The sequence below is a fragment of the Schistocerca nitens genome, chromosome 9, assembly GCF_023898315.1.
Source record: "Schistocerca nitens isolate TAMUIC-IGC-003100 chromosome 9, iqSchNite1.1, whole genome shotgun sequence".
Lineage (NCBI taxonomy): Eukaryota > Metazoa > Arthropoda > Insecta > Orthoptera > Acrididae > Schistocerca > Schistocerca nitens.
This window is the reverse complement of record NC_064622.1, coordinates 444,330,899-444,350,629: the sequence shown is the minus strand read 5'-3', so window position 1 is coordinate 444,350,629 and position 19,731 is coordinate 444,330,899. Positions and strand designations below refer to the sequence as shown.

General features: G+C 48.6%; 1 protein-coding gene across 1 annotated transcript in view; it reads left to right on the top strand.

Moving 5' to 3' along the window:
* The window catches only part of LOC126204307 (coiled-coil domain-containing protein 42), a 66,493-nt gene that overhangs the window by 26,861 nt on the left and 19,901 nt on the right, over window positions 1-19,731 (top strand). The window contains exon 5 of the mRNA XM_049938693.1: window positions 10,662-10,826. Within this exon, the coding sequence (XP_049794650.1) occupies window positions 10,662-10,826 (165 nt within the window). The remainder of the gene's footprint in view (window positions 1-10,661; window positions 10,827-19,731) is intronic.

The window sequence follows — 19,731 nt, the reverse complement described above, 5'->3', positions numbered from 1 at the left end:
AATAGATTGTGGTCAGAATCCACATCTGCCCCTGGAAATGTCTTACAATTTAAAACCTGGTTCCTAAATCTCTGTCTTACCATTATATAATCTATCTGATACCTTTTAGTATCTCCAGGATTCTTCCAGGTATACAACCTTCTTTTATGATTCTTGAACCAAGTGTTAGCTATGATTAAGTCATGCTCTGTGCAAAATTCTGCAAGGCGGCTTCCTCTTTCATTTCTTCCCCCCAATCCATATTCTCCTACTATGTTTCCTTCTCTCCCTTTTCCTACTGACGAATTCCAGTCACCCATGACTATTAAATTTTCGTCTCCCTTCACTACCTGAATAATTTATCTCGTCATACATTTCATCAATTTCTTCATCATCTGCAGAGCTAGTTGGCATATAAACTTGTACTACTGTAGTAGGCATGGGCTTTGTGTCTATCTTGGCCACAATAATGCGTTCACTATGCTGTTTGTAGTAGCTAACCCGCACTCCTATTTTTTTATTCATTATTAAACCTACTCCTGCATTACCCCTATTTGATTTTGTATTTATAACCCTGTATTCACCTGACCAAGAGTCTTGTTCCTCCTGCCACCGAACTTCACTAATTCCCACTATATCTAACTTTAACCTATCCATTTCCCTTTTTAAATTTTCTAACCTACCTGCCCGATTAAGGGATCTGACATTCCACGCTCCGATCCGTAGAATGCCAGTTTTCTTTCTCGTGATAACGACGTCCTCTTGAGTAGTCCCCGCCCGGAGATCCGAATGGGGACTATTTTACCTCCGGAATATTTTACCCAATAGGACGCCATCATCATTTAATCATATAGTAAAGCTGCATTTCCTCGGGAAAAATTACGGTTGTAGTTTCCCCTTGCTTTCAGCCGTTCGCAGTACCAGCACAGCAAGGCCGTTTTGGTTAATGTTACAAGGTCAGATCAGTCTATCATCCAGACTGTTGCCCCTGCAACTACTGAAAAGGCTGCTGCCCCTCTTCAGGAACCACATGTTTGTCTGGCCTCTCAACAGATACCCCTCCGTCGTGGTTGCACCTACGGTACGGCCATCTGTATCGCTGAGGCACGCAAGCCTCCCCACCAACGGCAAGGGCCATGGTTCATGGGGGGGTAGTGACACAAAAACGTAGCTTTAGAAAAAAAGTACACATGACGTAAATGAATAATATCTAACATTTCAAGAAAATGTCAGGAAAAAGACAAAAAATACAACTACCAACAGAAGGTTTTTCATATACAGAACTATAGCAATTAAAGTGAATGTGTCTATTAATAAATAGACATATTTTTGGGCAAAATCTTTAACCGTTTCTTCGCAAAAACAAATGTATAATCTGAGTTTTAAGAAATGTTGTTAGCAAAATAATTAACTGTGTATGTTACACTAATCAACTATTTACTAATAGCAGGTATCGTCCTTTACATAAAGAATTAGGTCATCTCATCCTAGTCTATCTTGTTAATCTTTTTTTAAACAAACAAGCTTAATTTTGTTCAAAAGAATGCAGACTGAGGGGTCAAATCCTCTGATTTGTGTTATGGCAGATAACGTCAATTGATCACATAAGCACATAACAAGAGTAATTATGTCATTACAAAAGAGTATACGCAAGGTGTATAATATTTCCAAGTTAAATACCCAAAGTTAATAGCTCAAAGGTTCAGAAATGAAGAAAGAAAATAGGAGGGAGCTCTGCTGGATTTGTGAAAAAGACGCTCCAGTACTGTGTCCTTCCGGGGGCGTTTTCTTGAAATTTAGACGTCTTAAAACGTTATTTTAACGCTTTTTTTCTTCGGAGGTATCGGTAGGGCGTACAGGCGGGCGTCGTCACAAATCGACGACAGGAACGGAACAGAACTAGATTTTTGGCATACAGTTTACAACTGTAAATTTAGGTCTTTAGATAAGTACTGTACCTTAGAATTTGGAATATCCAGATATAAACACACTTTACATTGCACTGTTTCATCTTAACCACTCACTGTACTCGTGAGTATTCTGACTTGCAAAGAACCTGACGCCGGCCGGGGTGGCCGAGCGGTTCTAGGCGCTACAGTCTGGAGCCGCGTGACCGCTACGGTCGCAGGTTCGAATCCTGCCTCGGATATGGATGTGTGTGATGTCCTTAGGTTAGTTAGGTTTAAGTAGTTCTAAGTTCTAGGCGACTGATGACCTCAGAAGTTAAGTTCAATAGTGCTCAGAGCCATTTGAACCATTTTTAAAAAAGAATCTGACTGGCACTTAGTGAAGATTCACATCGTCTCCTCGACTCACGTGGCTGTTTTGATAAACAGGCCGCCTCCACACTGCTTGGTTCAGGTGCAGCTGGTCTGGCCAGCGTGAACTGGCAGCGCTGCTGAGTGGAAGATATATCAAGTGCTAGGATCACGTGAAATGACACCTTAGTCACAGTCTTCCAGAGGGTCGGACGTGGTGATGATATAGTGTCAGTCCCTGGCAACTCGTGTAAAAAAGAGAAAGAATAGATGGCAGAATCATTCCAAAACAAAACTTATACTGCCGCATTGTAAAACACGTGACACATAAATTAGTTTGCACAGTATATAGTCGTGATTTCGAATTCACCACAATTCAGTAAACTGAGCACATTGCGACCTATACACGCCGAAGTCGATTACAGATCTTACCGTTTTTTTTAACACCGTCGTTGTGTTGTCCGCCAGTGGTGCTGTCGGCGGCCACTGTGTCGGACGATGCTTGTGAATCCCGAAAAGCTCCCTAACGTAAACCTTACATCACGCTCTAGTTGGAGCTCCAAAGTGAAATGACTACTTCTCACATTGAATTCTGCTAGCAGAATTCGAAGTGATTCTCTCACTAACAGCGGACGAAGTGTCCTTGGTTCCTTCTCTCTTCTCTAGTAACTTCCGCCCCTTCTTCGAGAGCCAGTCCTAGCCTCTAATGAGCAGTCATCCAATGACAAGCGTCAATTGCCCTGGAGCGTTCTCCCACTTGATTAACACTGTGGAAGGCGGCCGCCGTGTCAGGACCAGGCAGTTTGTCCGCTAGACGACCGTGTGGAACGTTGTCCATGACAATTGTTACTACCCTATCAGATACAGCGTGTGCAGGGCTTACTATTGACAGACTTCCCACATCGGGAGCCGTTTTGTCACTGGTTTCTTCAACAGGCAGCCATCATTCCAGGATCTGTGTCATCCATCCTATTCACAGATGAGGAAACCTTTACGTGGAGTGGTATCTTCTACTTTCATAACAGTCATCTGTGGGATAGTATGCAGAACCCCCATGGTGTGGTGACAGCAAATCATCAGCATCGGTGCAGCAGGAATGTGTGGGCTGTGATAATTGGCGACCGTATTTTGGGACCAGTCTCCCTTCCACGTCGCCTAACAGGCCGGAACTATCGGCGTTTCTTGCGGGTGACTTTGCCTCCCCTGCTGGAAGAAATGCCACTGATGATTCGAAGGGTTATGTGGCTGCTACATGATGGTGCTCCAACCCACCTCACCGTTCCCTGGTCGACGAATAGGACGAGGGAGTCCAGTTGCATGGTCTGCTCGTTCACCGGATCTCAACCCGTGCGATTTCTGGTTATGGGACCATCTCAAAAGTATCGTGTATGTAGAGCCCATTCCAGATGCGGAGACAATGGAGCAGCGTATTCATGCTGCCGTTGACATTGTTCGGTCGTAGCGTGGCCGATGCGAAGGTTAAGTGATGGAACATGGTATGGCGCGTGCACTGATGCGTCGAGGCACATGGAAAATACACTCCTGGAAATTGAAATAAGAACACCGTGAATTCATTGTCCCAGGAAGGGGAAACTTTATTGACACATTCCTGGGGTCAGATACATCACATGATCACACTGACAGAACCACAGGCACATAGACACAGGCAACAGAGCATGCACAATGTCGGCACTAGTACAGTGTATATCCACCTTTCGCAGCAATGCAGGCTGCTATTCTCCCATGGAGACGATCGTAGAGATGCTGGATGTAGTCCTGTGGAACGGCTTGCCATGCCATTTCCACCTGGCGCCTCAGTTGGACCAGCGTTCGTGCTGGACGTGCAGACCGCGTGAGACGACGCTTCATCCAGTCCCAAACATGCTCAATGGGGGACAGATCCGGAGATCTTGCTGGCCAGGGTAGTTGACTTATACCTTCTAGAGCACGTTGGGTGGCACGGGATACATGCGGACGTGCATTGTCCTGTTGGAACAGCAAGTTCCCTTGCCGGTCTAGGAATGGTAGAACGATGGGTTCGATGACGGTTTGGATGTACCGTGCACTATTCAGTGTCCCCTCGACGATCACCAGTGGTGTACGGCCAGTGTAGGAGATGGCTCCCCACACCATGATGCCGGGTGTTGGCCCTGTGTGCCTCGGTCGTATGCAGTCCTGATTGTGGCGCTCACCTGCACGGCGCCAAACACGCATACGACCATCATTGGCACCAAGGCAGAAGCGACTCTCATCGCTGAAGACGACACGTCTCCATTCGTCCCTCCATTCACGCCTGTCGCGACACCACTGGAGGCGGGCTGCACGATGTTGGGGCGTGAGCGGAAGACGGCCTAACGGTGTGCGGGACCGTAGCCCAGCTTCATGGAGACGGTTGCGAATGGTCCTCGCCGATACCCCAGGAGCAACAGTGTCCCTAATTTGCTGGGAAGTGGCGGTGCGGTCCCCTACGGCACTGCGTAGGATCCTACGGTCTTGGCGTGCATCCGTGCGTCGCTGCGGTCCGGTCCCAGGTCGACGGGCACGTGCACCTTCCGCCGACCACTGGCGACAACATCGATGTACTGTGGAGACCTCACGCCCCACGTGTTGAGCAATTCGGCGGTACGTCCACCCGGCCTCCCGCATGCCCACTATACGCCCTCGCTCAAAGTCCGTCAACTGCACATACGGTTCACGTCCACGCTGTCGCGGCATGCTACCAGTGTTAAAGACTGCGATAGAGCTCCGTATGCCACGGCAAACTGGCTGACACTGACGGCGGCGGTGCACAAATGCTGCGCAGCTAGCGCCATTCGACGGCCAACACCGCGGTTCCTGGTGTGTCCGCTGTGCCGTGCGTGTGATCATTGCTTGTACAGGCCTCTCGCAGTGTCCGGAGCAAGTATGGTGGGTCTGACACACCGGTGTCAATGTGTTCTTTTTTCCATTTCCAGGAGTGTATTTTCAACACATGGTGTAACAGTGGCTATATGGTACAGTGCGTATTAGACCGCAGTCTCTGTAACAATGTATGATCGAATAAATGGCGTCTAGCATGGAAACGACGCATTTCCGGATATTTAAGTTCATTACACATTTTTTGTTCCTTGTTCTCTCACTGATCAATGCGCAGCGTTTGTACACGGTGGAAGAAATCACCCTGCATAAGGGACATGAACAGGTTCAGATGTTGAGTGAACACTACGAATGACACGGAAATGATGTGTACTCGTATGAGATGGCGTTATCAGCACCTGATAGAATTTGAAAGGCGATTGAAAGGGGCCTGCTTCTCGGTCTCCATTTGGCCGGTTGCGGTTGGTCAAATCTTGCAATTCCACTGCAGGCTAGTCTTCCCTTTAGCAACGCAGGTTGCACTGGGCAGCAATAATCGCCAGGCGGAAATAAACTACCAGCAAGTCGAGCAGCCTGCAACAGAAACCGCCCGCATAACAGGAGTCGCGAGGAACAAGTAGTGTGTGTTTTCGTTCCACTGAGCAAACCAGGATATAATCCGCGTTTGGGTCTTGACGGGCAGTACCACTTCAGTTCAATAGAGCTCGACAGCTGCATCGCACCTCACCTCAAGAGGAGCATCGACCTGTTCGCCGGAGGAATCGTCGCGCTCGCTGAGGATGAGTCCGACGCGAAATCAGCAACACAGCAACAATGCACGATATCGGCATGGGCAGTGCCCACCCTGGGAAGGAAACAGTCGCAAAGACCTGTTTGGACTTAGTCTGTGAATGGAACGCGGGCACTGGCTATGAATTTTGTAAGGTGTCATGAAAGTTGAGTATTTGTGTTACTGAATGAATCAGTGTTTAGTAGTTATTTCAGTAGTTGTGCCTGATACCGTTTGTTGGGGGTAGCGAGCCTTTTTTGCACAGGCGTATCAAAGGCATCTTATAGGCTGTTATCAATATGCAGAAGTCACAGTTGCCACATCGACAGGCGACGAGGTGAAGTTACAACAGCAATAAATGAACGAGACAGTAGTTAGTTTACGGAATAGCGGGTCAGACAAATCAAATTTTATTTCTGTTTACTTTCATTTTACCATAAAATGTCCGCCTTCTGCATTGGCGAAAGGTTTTTCATTTGCATTTACCCGTCAAACGATTCAGCATGTATGTGGTCGTACTACTTCAGTCAAATAACACAGTTTCATTTGTAATTCAAAGAAGTATTAAAGCAGCAAATGTCATATTATTTCCATTATCTAAAAGAGATAAAGTAAATAATAAAAATAGCATTTTACATCCCTGCGTAAACTGCAATTTGATGCGTTTATTAGCACACTGGGTGACTTAGGTCGTTCATCACGCCTTGCTACTTCAGTTCGTAAATACATAATATATACATGAGGGTGCATCTACATCTTCACACGAGCTCTGCAAGCTACCGTACGGTGCGTGGCGGAGGGTATGCTGTATCATTACCAGTCATTTCCTTTTTTGTTCCAGTCGCAAATACATCAAGGGAAAAGCGACTATGCATAAGCTCCAGTTCCTCGTATCTTCGTGGTCCTTACACGAAATGTATGCTGGTGGCAGTAGAATCGTTCTGTAGTCCGCTCGAATAGTCGGTTCCCCTTTGAGTTCCCGAAGCGAGTAGCAGCCCGCCTCTCAATTGCTTCTGTGTCTTTCTTTAATCCGATATGGTGCGGATCCCAAGCACTCAAGCAGTACTCACGAGTAAGTCATACAGGGTGTTTCAAAAATGACCGGTATATTTGAAACGGCAATAAAAACTAAACGAGCAGCGATAGAAATACACCGTTTGTTGCAATATGCTTGGGACAACAGTACATTTTCAGGCGGACAAACTTTAGAAATTACAGTAGTTACAATTTTCAACAACAGATGGCGCTGCAAGTGATGTGAAAGATATAGAAGACAACGCAGTCTGTGGGTGCGCCATTCTGTACGTCGTCTTTCTGCTGTAAGCGTGTGCTGTTCACAACGTGCAAGTGTGCTGTAGACAACATGGTTTATTCCTTAGAACAGAGGATTTTTCTGGTATTGGAATTCCACCGCCTAGAACACAGTGTTGTTGCAACAAGACGAAGTTTTCAACGGAGGTTTAATGTAACCAAAGGACCGAAAAGCGATACAATAAAGGATCTGTTTGAAAAATTTCAACGGACTGGGAACTTGACGGATGAACGTGCTGGAAAGGTAGGGCGACCGCGTACGGCAACCACAGAGGGCAACGCGCAGCTAGTGCAGCAGGTGATCCAACAGCGGCCTCGGGTTTCCGTTCGCCGTGTTGCAGCTGCGGTCCAAATGACGCCAACGTCCACGTATCGTCTCATGCGCCAGAGTTTACACCTCTATCCATACAAAATTCAAACGCGGCAACCCCTCAGCGCCGCTACCATTGCTGCACGAGAGACATTCGCTAACGATATAGTGCACAGGATTGATGACGGCGATATGCATGTGGGCAGCATTTGGTTTACTGACGAAGCTTATTTTTACCTGGACGGCTTCGTCAATAAACAGAACTGGCGCATATGGGGAACCGAAAAGCCCCATGTTGCAGTCCCATCGTCCCTGCATCCTCAAAAAGTACTGGTCTGGGCCGCCATGTCTTCCAAAGGAATCATTGGCCCATTTTTCAGATCCGAAACGATTACTGCATCACGCTATCTGGACATTCTTCGTGAATTTGTGGCGGTACAAACTGCCTTAGACGACACTGCGAACACCTCGTGGTTTATGCAAGATGGTGCCCGGCCACATCGCACGGCCGACGTCTTTAATTTCCTCAATGAATATTTCGATGATCGTTTGATTGCTTTGGGCTATCCGAAACATACAGGAGGCGGCGTGGATTGGCCTCCCTATTCGCCAGACATGAACCCCTGTGACTTCTTTCTGTGGGGACACTTGAAAGACCAGGTGTACCGCCAGAATCCAGAAACAATTGAACAGCTGAAGCAGTACATCTCATCTGCATGTGAAGCCATTCCGCCAGACACGTTGTCAAAGGTTTCGGGTAATTTCATTCAGAGACTACGCCATATTATTGCTACGCATGGTGGATATGTGGAAAATATCGTACTATAGAGTTTCCCAGACCGCAGCGCCATCTGTTGTTGAAAATTGTAACTACTGTAATTTCGAAAGTTTGTCTGCCTGAAAATGTACTGTTGTCCCAAGCATATTGCAACAAACGGTGTATTTCTATCGCTGCTCGTTTAGTTTTTATTGCCGTTTCAAATATACCGGTCATTTTTGAAACACCCTATATTAGTGTATTACATGCAGTCTGCTTTAAATACGAACGACAAATTTCCCAAATTCTCCGAAGAAACCGATGTCGCTAGCTAGACCTCACGTGCTCGTTCCATTTCGTATCGCCGTTACGCCCGGAGATTTAAACGACGTGACTGTGTTGCTTAGGACACTACTGATTCTGTATGTGAACATTACTGGCTTGTTTCTCCCACTCACCCGCATTAACTTACATTTTTCTAGCTGCCACGCATCACACCAACTAGAAATCCTATCGAAGTCATCTTGGATCATGCTACAGTCACTCATCTTCGATACGTTCCCTTACACCACAGCGTCATCAGCAAACAGCCGCAGATTTCTGTCCACTCTGTCCGCCAGATCATTAATGTATACCGAAAATAATAGCGGTCCTACCACGCCTTACGATACTCTCGTCTCTGATGAACAATCACCGTTGAGGATAATGTACTGCGTTCTATTACTTAAGAAGTCTTCGAGCCACTGACATATTTGGGAACCTGTTCCATATGCTCTTACCTTCTTTAACGGTCTGCAGTAGGGTACCGTATCAGATGCTTTTCAGAAATCTAGAAATATGGAATCTGCCTGTTGCCTTTCATCCGCAGTTTGCAGTATTTCACGTCAGAAACCGTGCTGATTTGTGCAGATAAGATTTTCGGTCTCAGGAAAATGTATGATATTCGAATTCAGACTATGTTCAGGGATTCTGCAGCAATCCGATGTTAACAGTACTAGTCAGTAATTTTGCAGGTCATGTCTTTTACCCTTCTTACATTCAGGAGTCACCTTCGCTTTTTTCCAGTTGCTTGGGACTTTGCACTTCGGTCCCGGAAAATAATAACGGCCGGGAGAGTGGTGTGCTGAACACATGCCCCTCCGCACTCGTATCCGGCGACGCCAACGGGCTGAGGATGACACGCCGGACGGTCGGTATCGTTGGGCCTTCAAGGCCTGTTCGGACGCTGTTATCTTTTTTCTGGGGGGGGGGGGGGGGGAGGTTGAACTGGGCGAGACATCGCAATAAATGTAAGCTAAGTAAGGTGCATATGTCATAGAATACTCTTAGAAAGAACTGTTGTTTCTCTACGCCGGTAATGATTATTACTATGTCGTCCACGTCTGTCCGGTTGTCAAACGACGGCGTGTTTGTACGATTATGATGAGTGAATGATTACTTAAACGCGAAATTTAAAACATCGGCTTTCGTCTTGCTGTCTTCTGCTGACTCATCAGACTGGTCAGCCAGTGACTCGATGGGAGCCCTAGACTCGCCTGGCGATTTTGCGTAGAAGCAGAATGTTCTCGCGTTTCCGGCCAGACCTTTTGCTAAGGTTTGACAGGGATACTTTCTATATCCTTCCCGCACATATATTTTCACACCGTTGGCTTTCTTATTTTTCAAGTTCTGTTTCGAACCGGGAGTGCAACAGCCTTTGCTTCCTGAGCTTTTTCCGAAATTCGTTGTCAACCCACATTGCGTCTTTTCCGTCGTTAATCCACTTACTCTGCACATACTTATCCAGAGCACGATTTATCGTCTGTTTCAATTTTGCCCATAATTCTTCTACGGGCCGGCCGGGGTGGCCGAGCGGTTCTAGGCGCTACAGTCTGGAACCGCGCGACCGCTACGGTCGCAGGTTCGAATCCTGCCTCGGGCATGGATGTGTGTGATGTCATTAGGTTAGTTAGGTTTAAGTAGTTCTAAGTTCTAGGGTACTGATGACCTCAGAAGTTAAGTCCCATAGTGCTCAGAGCCAATTCTTCCACGCCCGTCGTACCGGAACTAAATGACGTCAGTTCACTGTCTAAGCGTAAGTAAACAAAATATATTAATATACTATTTTAAAGAAAGAAAAGAGATGTATGAAAGCGAAGTGATCCGCTGTACATAAGAGAGAATATGTTTGGTATTTGGGAAGCGGGGTTGGGGAGAGTTGCAGGGATGGGTGTTACACCGTGAGTGAGAGGGAGAGGTATGGGAGTTATGGAGAAGAAAGAACGTATTTATATTTGAGAAAGTGTAAAGGCATTTGTGTTCACTGATTGTTGTGACGCTCTCGTATTGAAACACAATCAGCATGTCAGGGGGTTTGAGATTTATTGTCTATATGTTACTAGTGCATCTAGTATGTTAAGCTTTGTGCTCATTTTCTCACAGGACTACATGAATGAGGTAGTCGAACAGTCAGACTTCAAAAGCATAGACGAGTTGGTGGAGCGGCACGAGACTCTGCTAGCTGCCCGGGAAGACCTGGCTCAGCGCCAGCTTCGTGAGATGGACAACCTGGAACAAGTCCGGACCGCTATGCTCGACCTGGAAGAGGTTCGTATTTTCAGTGTTCAATACACCTTTCCCACATTTGAGAGTATTTAAAGCACTATCTTTTGAATGTAGGAGCACTGACAGAGAGAGGAATATTTGCGTCATTTATTACCATTATTTGAGGGTCACATGTCCTAATGCAGACTTAAGCACTGCAGAAAATTATCTTCAACTTCTTTTCCTTGTGATCTGAACTGATCTGTATGAAGCAGTCAAACTAAACGGTTAATATGCACTCTAAGGCGAAAACTACAGTATATACCACGATGAACCGCTTCTATGCGGGCGACTTCTGTTGCAGCCTACTCGAAATGCTGGCAGTTTAATTCCGCCTGCAAATAGGCTGCCTTGTGTAACCTGCGTTGCTAAAGGGAGCTGCTAGCCTGCAGTGGAACTGCACAATTCGACCAACCGGCCAAATGTAGACCGAGAAGGAGGCCCCTTTCAAACGCCTTTCAAATTCTGTCAGGTGATGATAACGCTATCTCACAAATTGATATTCAGCGGGAAATGCAAAATTGTAAAGTTGGCGGTCGATGGATGAATGTGTCACGTAGCAGCGCAGTTTCAACGCGCAGCTGACAAGGATAGTAAAGAGGGGCATTCGATACCAGGACTGTCAACTTCATTCTGTGTACTCAGTTGGACAGTAACTAGCAGCCGGCCGCTGTGGCCGAGCGGTTCTAGGCTCTTCAGTCCGGAACCGCGCTGCTGCTACAGTCGCAGGTTCGAATCCTGCCTTGGGCATGGATGTGTGCGATGTCCTTAGGTTAGTTAGGTTTAAGTAATTCTAAGTCTAGGGGACTGATGACCTCAGATGTTAAGTCCCATAGTGCTCAGAGCCATTTGAACCATTTTGAACCAGCGAAGACGTCTCTGAAGACACCCCCCCCTCCCCCAGGACAGCGGTGGGACAGCATCCTGACCTCCCGTCGTAAGGCTCAACAGCCAGGAGTGATGGGCTGGGATGAGATTTCATTTCATAGCGGGACCCACTTGGCTGATATTCGCGGACGTTTACAGCACAGCGGTACGTCGACGATATTCTGTGCCCCGTTTTGTCGGCCTTCACGGCAAGCCATCCTGGAAGTACATTTCAGCAAGATAATGCCCGCTCGCACAAGGCGAGAGATTTTAGTGTTTGCCTTCATGCTTGCCAAATCCTACCATTGCCACGTAGGTCGCAGTATAACTTCCCAACTGAAGAAGTTTGGAACATTACGGGCAGGGCTCTCCTACCATCTCGATATTTTGACGACATAAAGCACCAAATGGAAAAAAATGGCACGATTCCCTCAAAAAGAGATCTAACAACTCTATCAATCAGTCCCAAGCCGAATTACTTATTGAATAAGAGCCAGATGTGGACCAACCCCTTGCTGACTTCTATTTCTGAAGCTGTATCTCTTGAATAAATCATCCAATTTTTTGAGAAATTGTAATATTTATTTATCTGTGCATGTACGTCGCATCTACAGGTTTCCGTCCCGTTCGGATAGTTCCTACTTGGTGCGCAGTTTTCTGTCTCAGAGTGTATTTTAGTATTTCCGAATAGCTCATAGCAGGGAGGATATTCTGAGGATTGAAGAAGGAGACAAAGTTACACTGCCTGACGAAAAAAAGAGAGGTACTTAAAATATTGTCGAATGTCAATGGAACTTAGGACATACCATCGGTGGGTGTGAAAATGATAAAAGTTGCAACTGTCTATGACAGATAGAACGGACATTGAAGTGTATTATTATTGTTCGTGTTTAGTGTTACTAGTAGGCCTGGAAGAGTATGCAAAGGACGTGATTAGCATCAGATGTTAAGTGAACTCTGTGTAGGACACGGAAATGCCACATACTCATGTAAGACTGCGTTAACAGAACCTGATATCTATAGAGTCTTCATTGTGGGTCTCCATTTTGCAGGTGGGTCGAGCCCAGATTAGTGCGGCATCTGTGTGACAGTGGCCTGATGTTCTGGGTGACCGAGCGGTTCTAGGCGCTACAGTCTGGAACCGCGCGACCGCTACCGTCGCAGGTTCGAATCCTGCCTCGGGCATGGGTGTGTGTGTGATCTCCTTAGGTTAGTTAGGTTTAAGTAGTTCTAAGTTGTAGGGGACTGATCACGTCAGAAGTTAAGTCCCATAGTGCTCAGAGCCATTTGGCCTGATGTTGGAGTGTATGGAAACGTGAGGGCAGGCCTTCTCGTCGTGAAGGTTCCGGTCGCCCACGTTTGACAACTACTAGAGAGGCTCACCTTGTTGTGCACCAGGCACATCGCAACCCCTTCACACCTGCGCCTGCCATCCAGCAACAAGTAATGGACTCCCTGCAACACTGCGTGCGGTGCTGCGTCACTGGTCGGAGACTAGCAGCGGCTGGAATAGACATGCATGCACGCAGTAACCACAAACGGCTGTCTCTGGAGAAGTGCAGTGACTGGGAATCATTGAATGCAGATGAACAGTGTCGCATTGTGTTCAGCAATGAGTCGTGGTTCTGCACAACCCTAGATGACCATAATCGGGTGGTATGACTCTGACCTCGGGAGAGCCGGCCGCGGTGGTCTCGCGGTTCTAGGCGCGCAGTCCGGAACCGTGCGACTGCTACGGTCGCAGGTTCGAATCCTGCCTCGGGCATGGATGTGTGTGATGTCCTTAGGTTAGTTAGGTTTAACTAGTTCTAAGTTCTAGGGGACTGATGACCTAAGATGTTAAGTCCCATAGTGCTCAGAGCCATTTGAACCATTTTTTGCTGCGTCACTGGTCGGAGACTAGCAGCGGCTGGAATAGACATGCATGCACGCAGTAACCACAAACGGCTGTCTCTGGAGAAGTGCAGTGACTGGGAATCATTGAATGCAGATGAACAGTGTCGCATTGTGTTCAGCAATGAGTCGTGGTTCTGCACAACCCTAGATGACCATAATCGGGTGGTATGACTCTGACCTCGGGAGAGCCGGCCGCGGTGGTCTCGCGGTTCTAGGCGCGCAGTCCGGAACCGTGCGACTGCTACGGTCGCAGGTTCGAATCCTGCCTCGGGCATGGATGTGTGTGATGTCCTTAGGTTAGTTAGGTTTAACTAGTTCTAAGTTCTAGGGGACTGATGACCTAAGATGTTAAGTCCCATAGTGCTCAGAGCCATTTGAACCATTTTTTGCTGCGTCACTGGTCGGAGACTAGCAGCGGCTGGAATAGACATGCATGCACGCAGTAACCACAAACGGCTGTCTCTGGAGAAGTGCAGTGACTGGGAATCATTGAATGCAGATGAACAGTGTCGCATTGTGTTCAGCAATGAGTCGTGGTTCTGCACAACCCTAGATGACCATAATCGGGTGGTATGACTCTGACCTCGGGAGAGCCGGCCGCGGTGGTCTCGCGGTTCTAGGCGCGCAGTCCGGAACCGTGCGACTGCTACGGTCGCAGGTTCGAATCCTGCCTCGGGCATGGATGTGTGTGATGTCCTTAGGTTAGTTAGGTTTAACTAGTTCTAAGTTCTAGGGGACTGATGACCTAAGATGTTAAGTCCCATAGTGCTCAGAGCCATTTGAACCATTTTTTGCTGCGTCACTGGTCGGAGACTAGCAGCGGCTGGAATAGACATGCATGCACGCAGTAACCACAAACGGCTGTCTCTGGAGAAGTGCAGTGACTGGGAATCATTGAATGCAGATGAACAGTGTCGCATTGTGTTCAGCAATGAGTCGTGGTTCTGCACAACCCTAGATGACCATAATCGGGTGGTATGACTCTGACCTCGGGAGAGCCGGCCGCGGTGGTCTCGCGGTTCTAGGCGCGCAGTCCGGAACCGTGCGACTGCTACGGTCGCAGGTTCGAATCCTGCCTCGGGCATGGATGTGTGTGATGTCCTTAGGTTAGTTAGGTTTAACTAGTTCTAAGTTCTAGGGGACTGATGACCTAAGATGTTAAGTCCCATAGTGCTCAGAGCCATTTGAACCATTTTTTGCTGCGTCACTGGTCGGAGACTAGCAGCGGCTGGAATAGACATGCATGCACGCAGTAACCACAAACGGCTGTCTCTGGAGAAGTGCAGTGACTGGGAATCATTGAATGCAGATGAACAGTGTCGCATTGTGTTCAGCAATGAGTCGTGGTTCTGCACAACCCTAGATGACCATAATCGGGTGGTATGACTCTGACCTCGGGAGAGCCGGCCGCGGTGGTCTCGCGGTTCTAGGCGCGCAGTCCGGAACCGTGCGACTGCTACGGTCGCAGGTTCGAATCCTGCCTCGGGCATGGATGTGTGTGATGTCCTTAGGTTAGTTAGGTTTAACTAGTTCTAAGTTCTAGGGGACTGATGACCTAAGATGTTAAGTCCCATAGTGCTCAGAGCCATTTGAACCATTTTTTGCTGCGTCACTGGTCGGAGACTAGCAGCGGCTGGAATAGACATGCATGCACGCAGTAACCACAAACGGCTGTCTCTGGAGAAGTGCAGTGACTGGGAATCATTGAATGCAGATGAACAGTGTCGCATTGTGTTCAGCAATGAGTCGTGGTTCTGCACAACCCTAGATGACCATAATCGGGTGGTATGACTCTGACCTCGGGAGAGCCGGCCGCGGTGGTCTCGCGGTTCTAGGCGCGCAGTCCGGAACCGTGCGACTGCTACGGTCGCAGGTTCGAATCCTGCCTCGGGCATGGATGTGTGTGATGTCCTTAGGTTAGTTAGGTTTAACTAGTTCTAAGTTCTAGGGGACTGATGACCTAAGATGTTAAGTCCCATAGTGCTCAGAGCCATTTGAACCATTTTTTGCTGCGTCACTGGTCGGAGACTAGCAGCGGCTGGAATAGACATGCATGCACGCAGTAACCACAAACGGCTGTCTCTGGAGAAGTGCAGTGACTGGGAATCATTGAATGCAGATGAACAGTGTCGCATTGTGTTCAGCAATGAGTCGTGGTTCTGCACAACCCTAGATGACCATAATCGGGTGGTATGACTCTGACCTCGGGAGAGCCGGCCGCGGTGGTCTCGCGGTTCTAGGCGCGCAGTCCGGAACCGTGCGACTGCTACGGTCGCAGGTTCGAATCCTGCCTCGGGCATGGATGTGTGTGATGTCCTTAGGTTAGTTAGGTTTAACTAGTTCTAAGTTCTAGGGGACTGATGACCTAAGATGTTAAGTCCCATAGTGCTCAGAGCCATTTGAACCATTTTTTGCTGCGTCACTGGTCGGAGACTAGCAGCGGCTGGAATAGACATGCATGCACGCAGTAACCACAAACGGCTGTCTCTGGAGAAGTGCAGTGACTGGGAATCATTGAATGCAGATGAACAGTGTCGCATTGTGTTCAGCAATGAGTCGTGGTTCTGCACAACCCTAGATGACCATAATCGGGTGGTATGACTCTGACCTCGGGAGAGCCGGCCGCGGTGGTCTCGCGGTTCTAGGCGCGCAGTCCGGAACCGTGCGACTGCTACGGTCGCAGGTTCGAATCCTGCCTCGGGCATGGATGTGTGTGATGTCCTTAGGTTAGTTAGGTTTAACTAGTTCTAAGTTCTAGGGGACTGATGACCTAAGATGTTAAGTCCCATAGTGCTCAGAGCCATTTGAACCATTTTTTGCTGCGTCACTGGTCGGAGACTAGCAGCGGCTGGAATAGACATGCATGCACGCAGTAACCACAAACGGCTGTCTCTGGAGAAGTGCAGTGACTGGGAATCATTGAATGCAGATGAACAGTGTCGCATTGTGTTCAGCAATGAGTCGTGGTTCTGCACAACCCTAGATGACCATAATCGGGTGGTATGACTCTGACCTCGGGAGAGCCGGCCGCGGTGGTCTCGCGGTTCTAGGCGCGCAGTCCGGAACCGTGCGACTGCTACGGTCGCAGGTTCGAATCCTGCCTCGGGCATGGATGTGTGTGATGTCCTTAGGTTAGTTAGGTTTAACTAGTTCTAAGTTCTAGGGGACTGATGACCTAAGATGTTAAGTCCCATAGTGCTCAGAGCCATTTGAACCATTTTTTGCTGCGTCACTGGTCGGAGACTAGCAGCGGCTGGAATAGACATGCATGCACGCAGTAACCACAAACGGCTGTCTCTGGAGAAGTGCAGTGACTGGGAATCATTGAATGCAGATGAACAGTGTCGCATTGTGTTCAGCAATGAGTCGTGGTTCTGCACAACCCTAGATGACCATAATCGGGTGGTATGACTCTGACCTCGGGAGAGCCGGCCGCGGTGGTCTCGCGGTTCTAGGCGCGCAGTCCGGAACCGTGCGACTGCTACGGTCGCAGGTTCGAATCCTGCCTCGGGCATGGATGTGTGTGATGTCCTTAGGTTAGTTAGGTTTAACTAGTTCTAAGTTCTAGGGGACTGATGACCTAAGATGTTAAGTCCCATAGTGCTCAGAGCCATTTGAACCATTTTTTGCTGCGTCACTGGTCGGAGACTAGCAGCGGCTGGAATAGACATGCATGCACGCAGTAACCACAAACGGCTGTCTCTGGAGAAGTGCAGTGACTGGGAATCATTGAATGCAGATGAACAGTGTCGCATTGTGTTCAGCAATGAGTCGTGGTTCTGCACAACCCTAGATGACCATAATCGGGTGGTATGACTCTGACCTCGGGAGAGCCGGCCGCGGTGGTCTCGCGGTTCTAGGCGCGCAGTCCGGAACCGTGTGACTGCTACGGTCGCAGGTTCGAATCCTGCCTCGGGCATGGATGTGTGTGATGTCCTTAGGTTAGTTAGGTTTAACTAGTTCTAAGTTCTAGGGGACTGATGACCTAAGATGTTAAGTCCCATAGTGCTCAGAGCCATTTGAACCATTTTTTGCTGCGTCACTGGTCGGAGACTAGCAGCGGCTGGAATAGACATGCATGCACGCAGTAACCACAAACGGCTGTCTCTGGAGAAGTGCAGTGACTGGGAATCATTGAATGCAGATGAACAGTGTCGCATTGTGTTCAGCAATGAGTCGTGGTTCTGCACAACCCTAGATGACCATAATCGGGTGGTATGACTCTGACCTCGGGAGAGCCGGCCGCGGTGGTCTCGCGGTTCTAGGCGCGCAGTCCGGAACCGTGCGACTGCTACGGTCGCAGGTTCGAATCCTGCCTCGGGCATGGATGTGTGTGATGTCCTTAGGTTAGTTAGGTTTAACTAGTTCTAAGTTCTAGGGGACTGATGACCTAAGATGTTAAGTCCCATAGTGCTCAGAGCCATTTGAACCATTTTTTGCTGCGTCACTGGTCGGAGACTAGCAGCGGCTGGAATAGACATGCATGCACGCAGTAACCACAAACGGCTGTCTCTGGAGAAGTGCAGTGACTGGGAATCATTGAATGCAGATGAACAGTGTCGCATTGTGTTCAGCAATGAGTCGTGGTTCTGCACAACCCTAGATGACCATAATCGGGTGGTATGACTCTGACCTCGGGAGAGCCGGCCGCGGTGGTCTCGCGGTTCTAGGCGCGCAGTCCGGAACCGTGCGACTGCTACGGTCGCAGGTTCGAATCCTGCCTCGGGCATGGATGTGTGTGATGTCCTTAGGTTAGTTAGGTTTAACTAGTTCTAAGTTCTAGGGGACTGATGACCTAAGATGTTAAGTCCCATAGTGCTCAGAGCCATTTGAACCATTTTTTGCTGCGTCACTGGTCGGAGACTAGCAGCGGCTGGAATAGACATGCATGCACGCAGTAACCACAAACGGCTGTCTCTGGAGAAGTGCAGTGACTGGGAATCATTGAATGCAGATGAACAGTGTCGCATTGTGTTCAGCAATGAGTCGTGGTTCTGCACAACCCTAGATGACCATAATCGGGTGGTATGACTCTGACCTCGGGAGAGCCGGCCGCGGTGGTCTCGCGGTTCTAGGCGCGCAGTCCGGAACCGTGCGACTGCTACGGTCGCAGGTTCGAATCCTGCCTCGGGCATGGATGTGTGTGATGTCCTTAGGTTAGTTAGGTTTAACTAGTTCTAAGTTCTAGGGGACTGATGACCTAAGATGTTAAGTCCCATAGTGCTCAGAGCCATTTGAACCATTTTTTGCTGCGTCACTGGTCGGAGACTAGCAGCGGCTGGAATAGACATGCATGCACGCAGTAACCACAAACGGCTGTCTCTGGAGAAGTGCAGTGACTGGGAATCATTGAATGCAGATGAACAGTGTCGCATTGTGTTCAGCAATGAGTCGTGGTTCTGCACAACCCTAGATGACCATAATCGGGTGGTATGACTCTGACCTCGGGAGAGCCGGCCGCGGTGGTCTCGCGGTTCTAGGCGCGCAGTCCGGAACCGTGCGACTGCTACGGTCGCAGGTTCGAATCCTGCCTCGGGCATGGATGTGTGTGATGTCCTTAGGTTAGTTAGGTTTAACTAGTTCTAAGTTCTAGGGGACTGATGACCTAAGATGTTAAGTCCCATAGTGCTCAGAGCCATTTGAACCATTTTTTGCTGCGTCACTGGTCGGAGACTAGCAGCGGCTGGAATAGACATGCATGCACGCAGTAACCACAAACGGCTGTCTCTGGAGAAGTGCAGTGACTGGGAATCATTGAATGCAGATGAACAGTGTCGCATTGTGTTCAGCAATGAGTCGTGGTTCTGCACAACCCTAGATGACCATAATCGGGTGGTATGACTCTGACCTCGGGAGAGCCGGCCGCGGTGGTCTCGCGGTTCTAGGCGCGCAGTCCGGAACCGTGCGACTGCTACGGTCGCAGGTTCGAATCCTGCCTCGGGCATGGATGTGTGTGATGTCCTTAGGTTAGTTAGGTTTAACTAGTTCTAAGTTCTAGGGGACTGATGACCTAAGATGTTAAGTCCCATAGTGCTCAGAGCCATTTGAACCATTTTTTGCTGCGTCACTGGTCGGAGACTAGCAGCGGCTGGAATAGACATGCATGCACGCAGTAACCACAAACGGCTGTCTCTGGAGAAGTGCA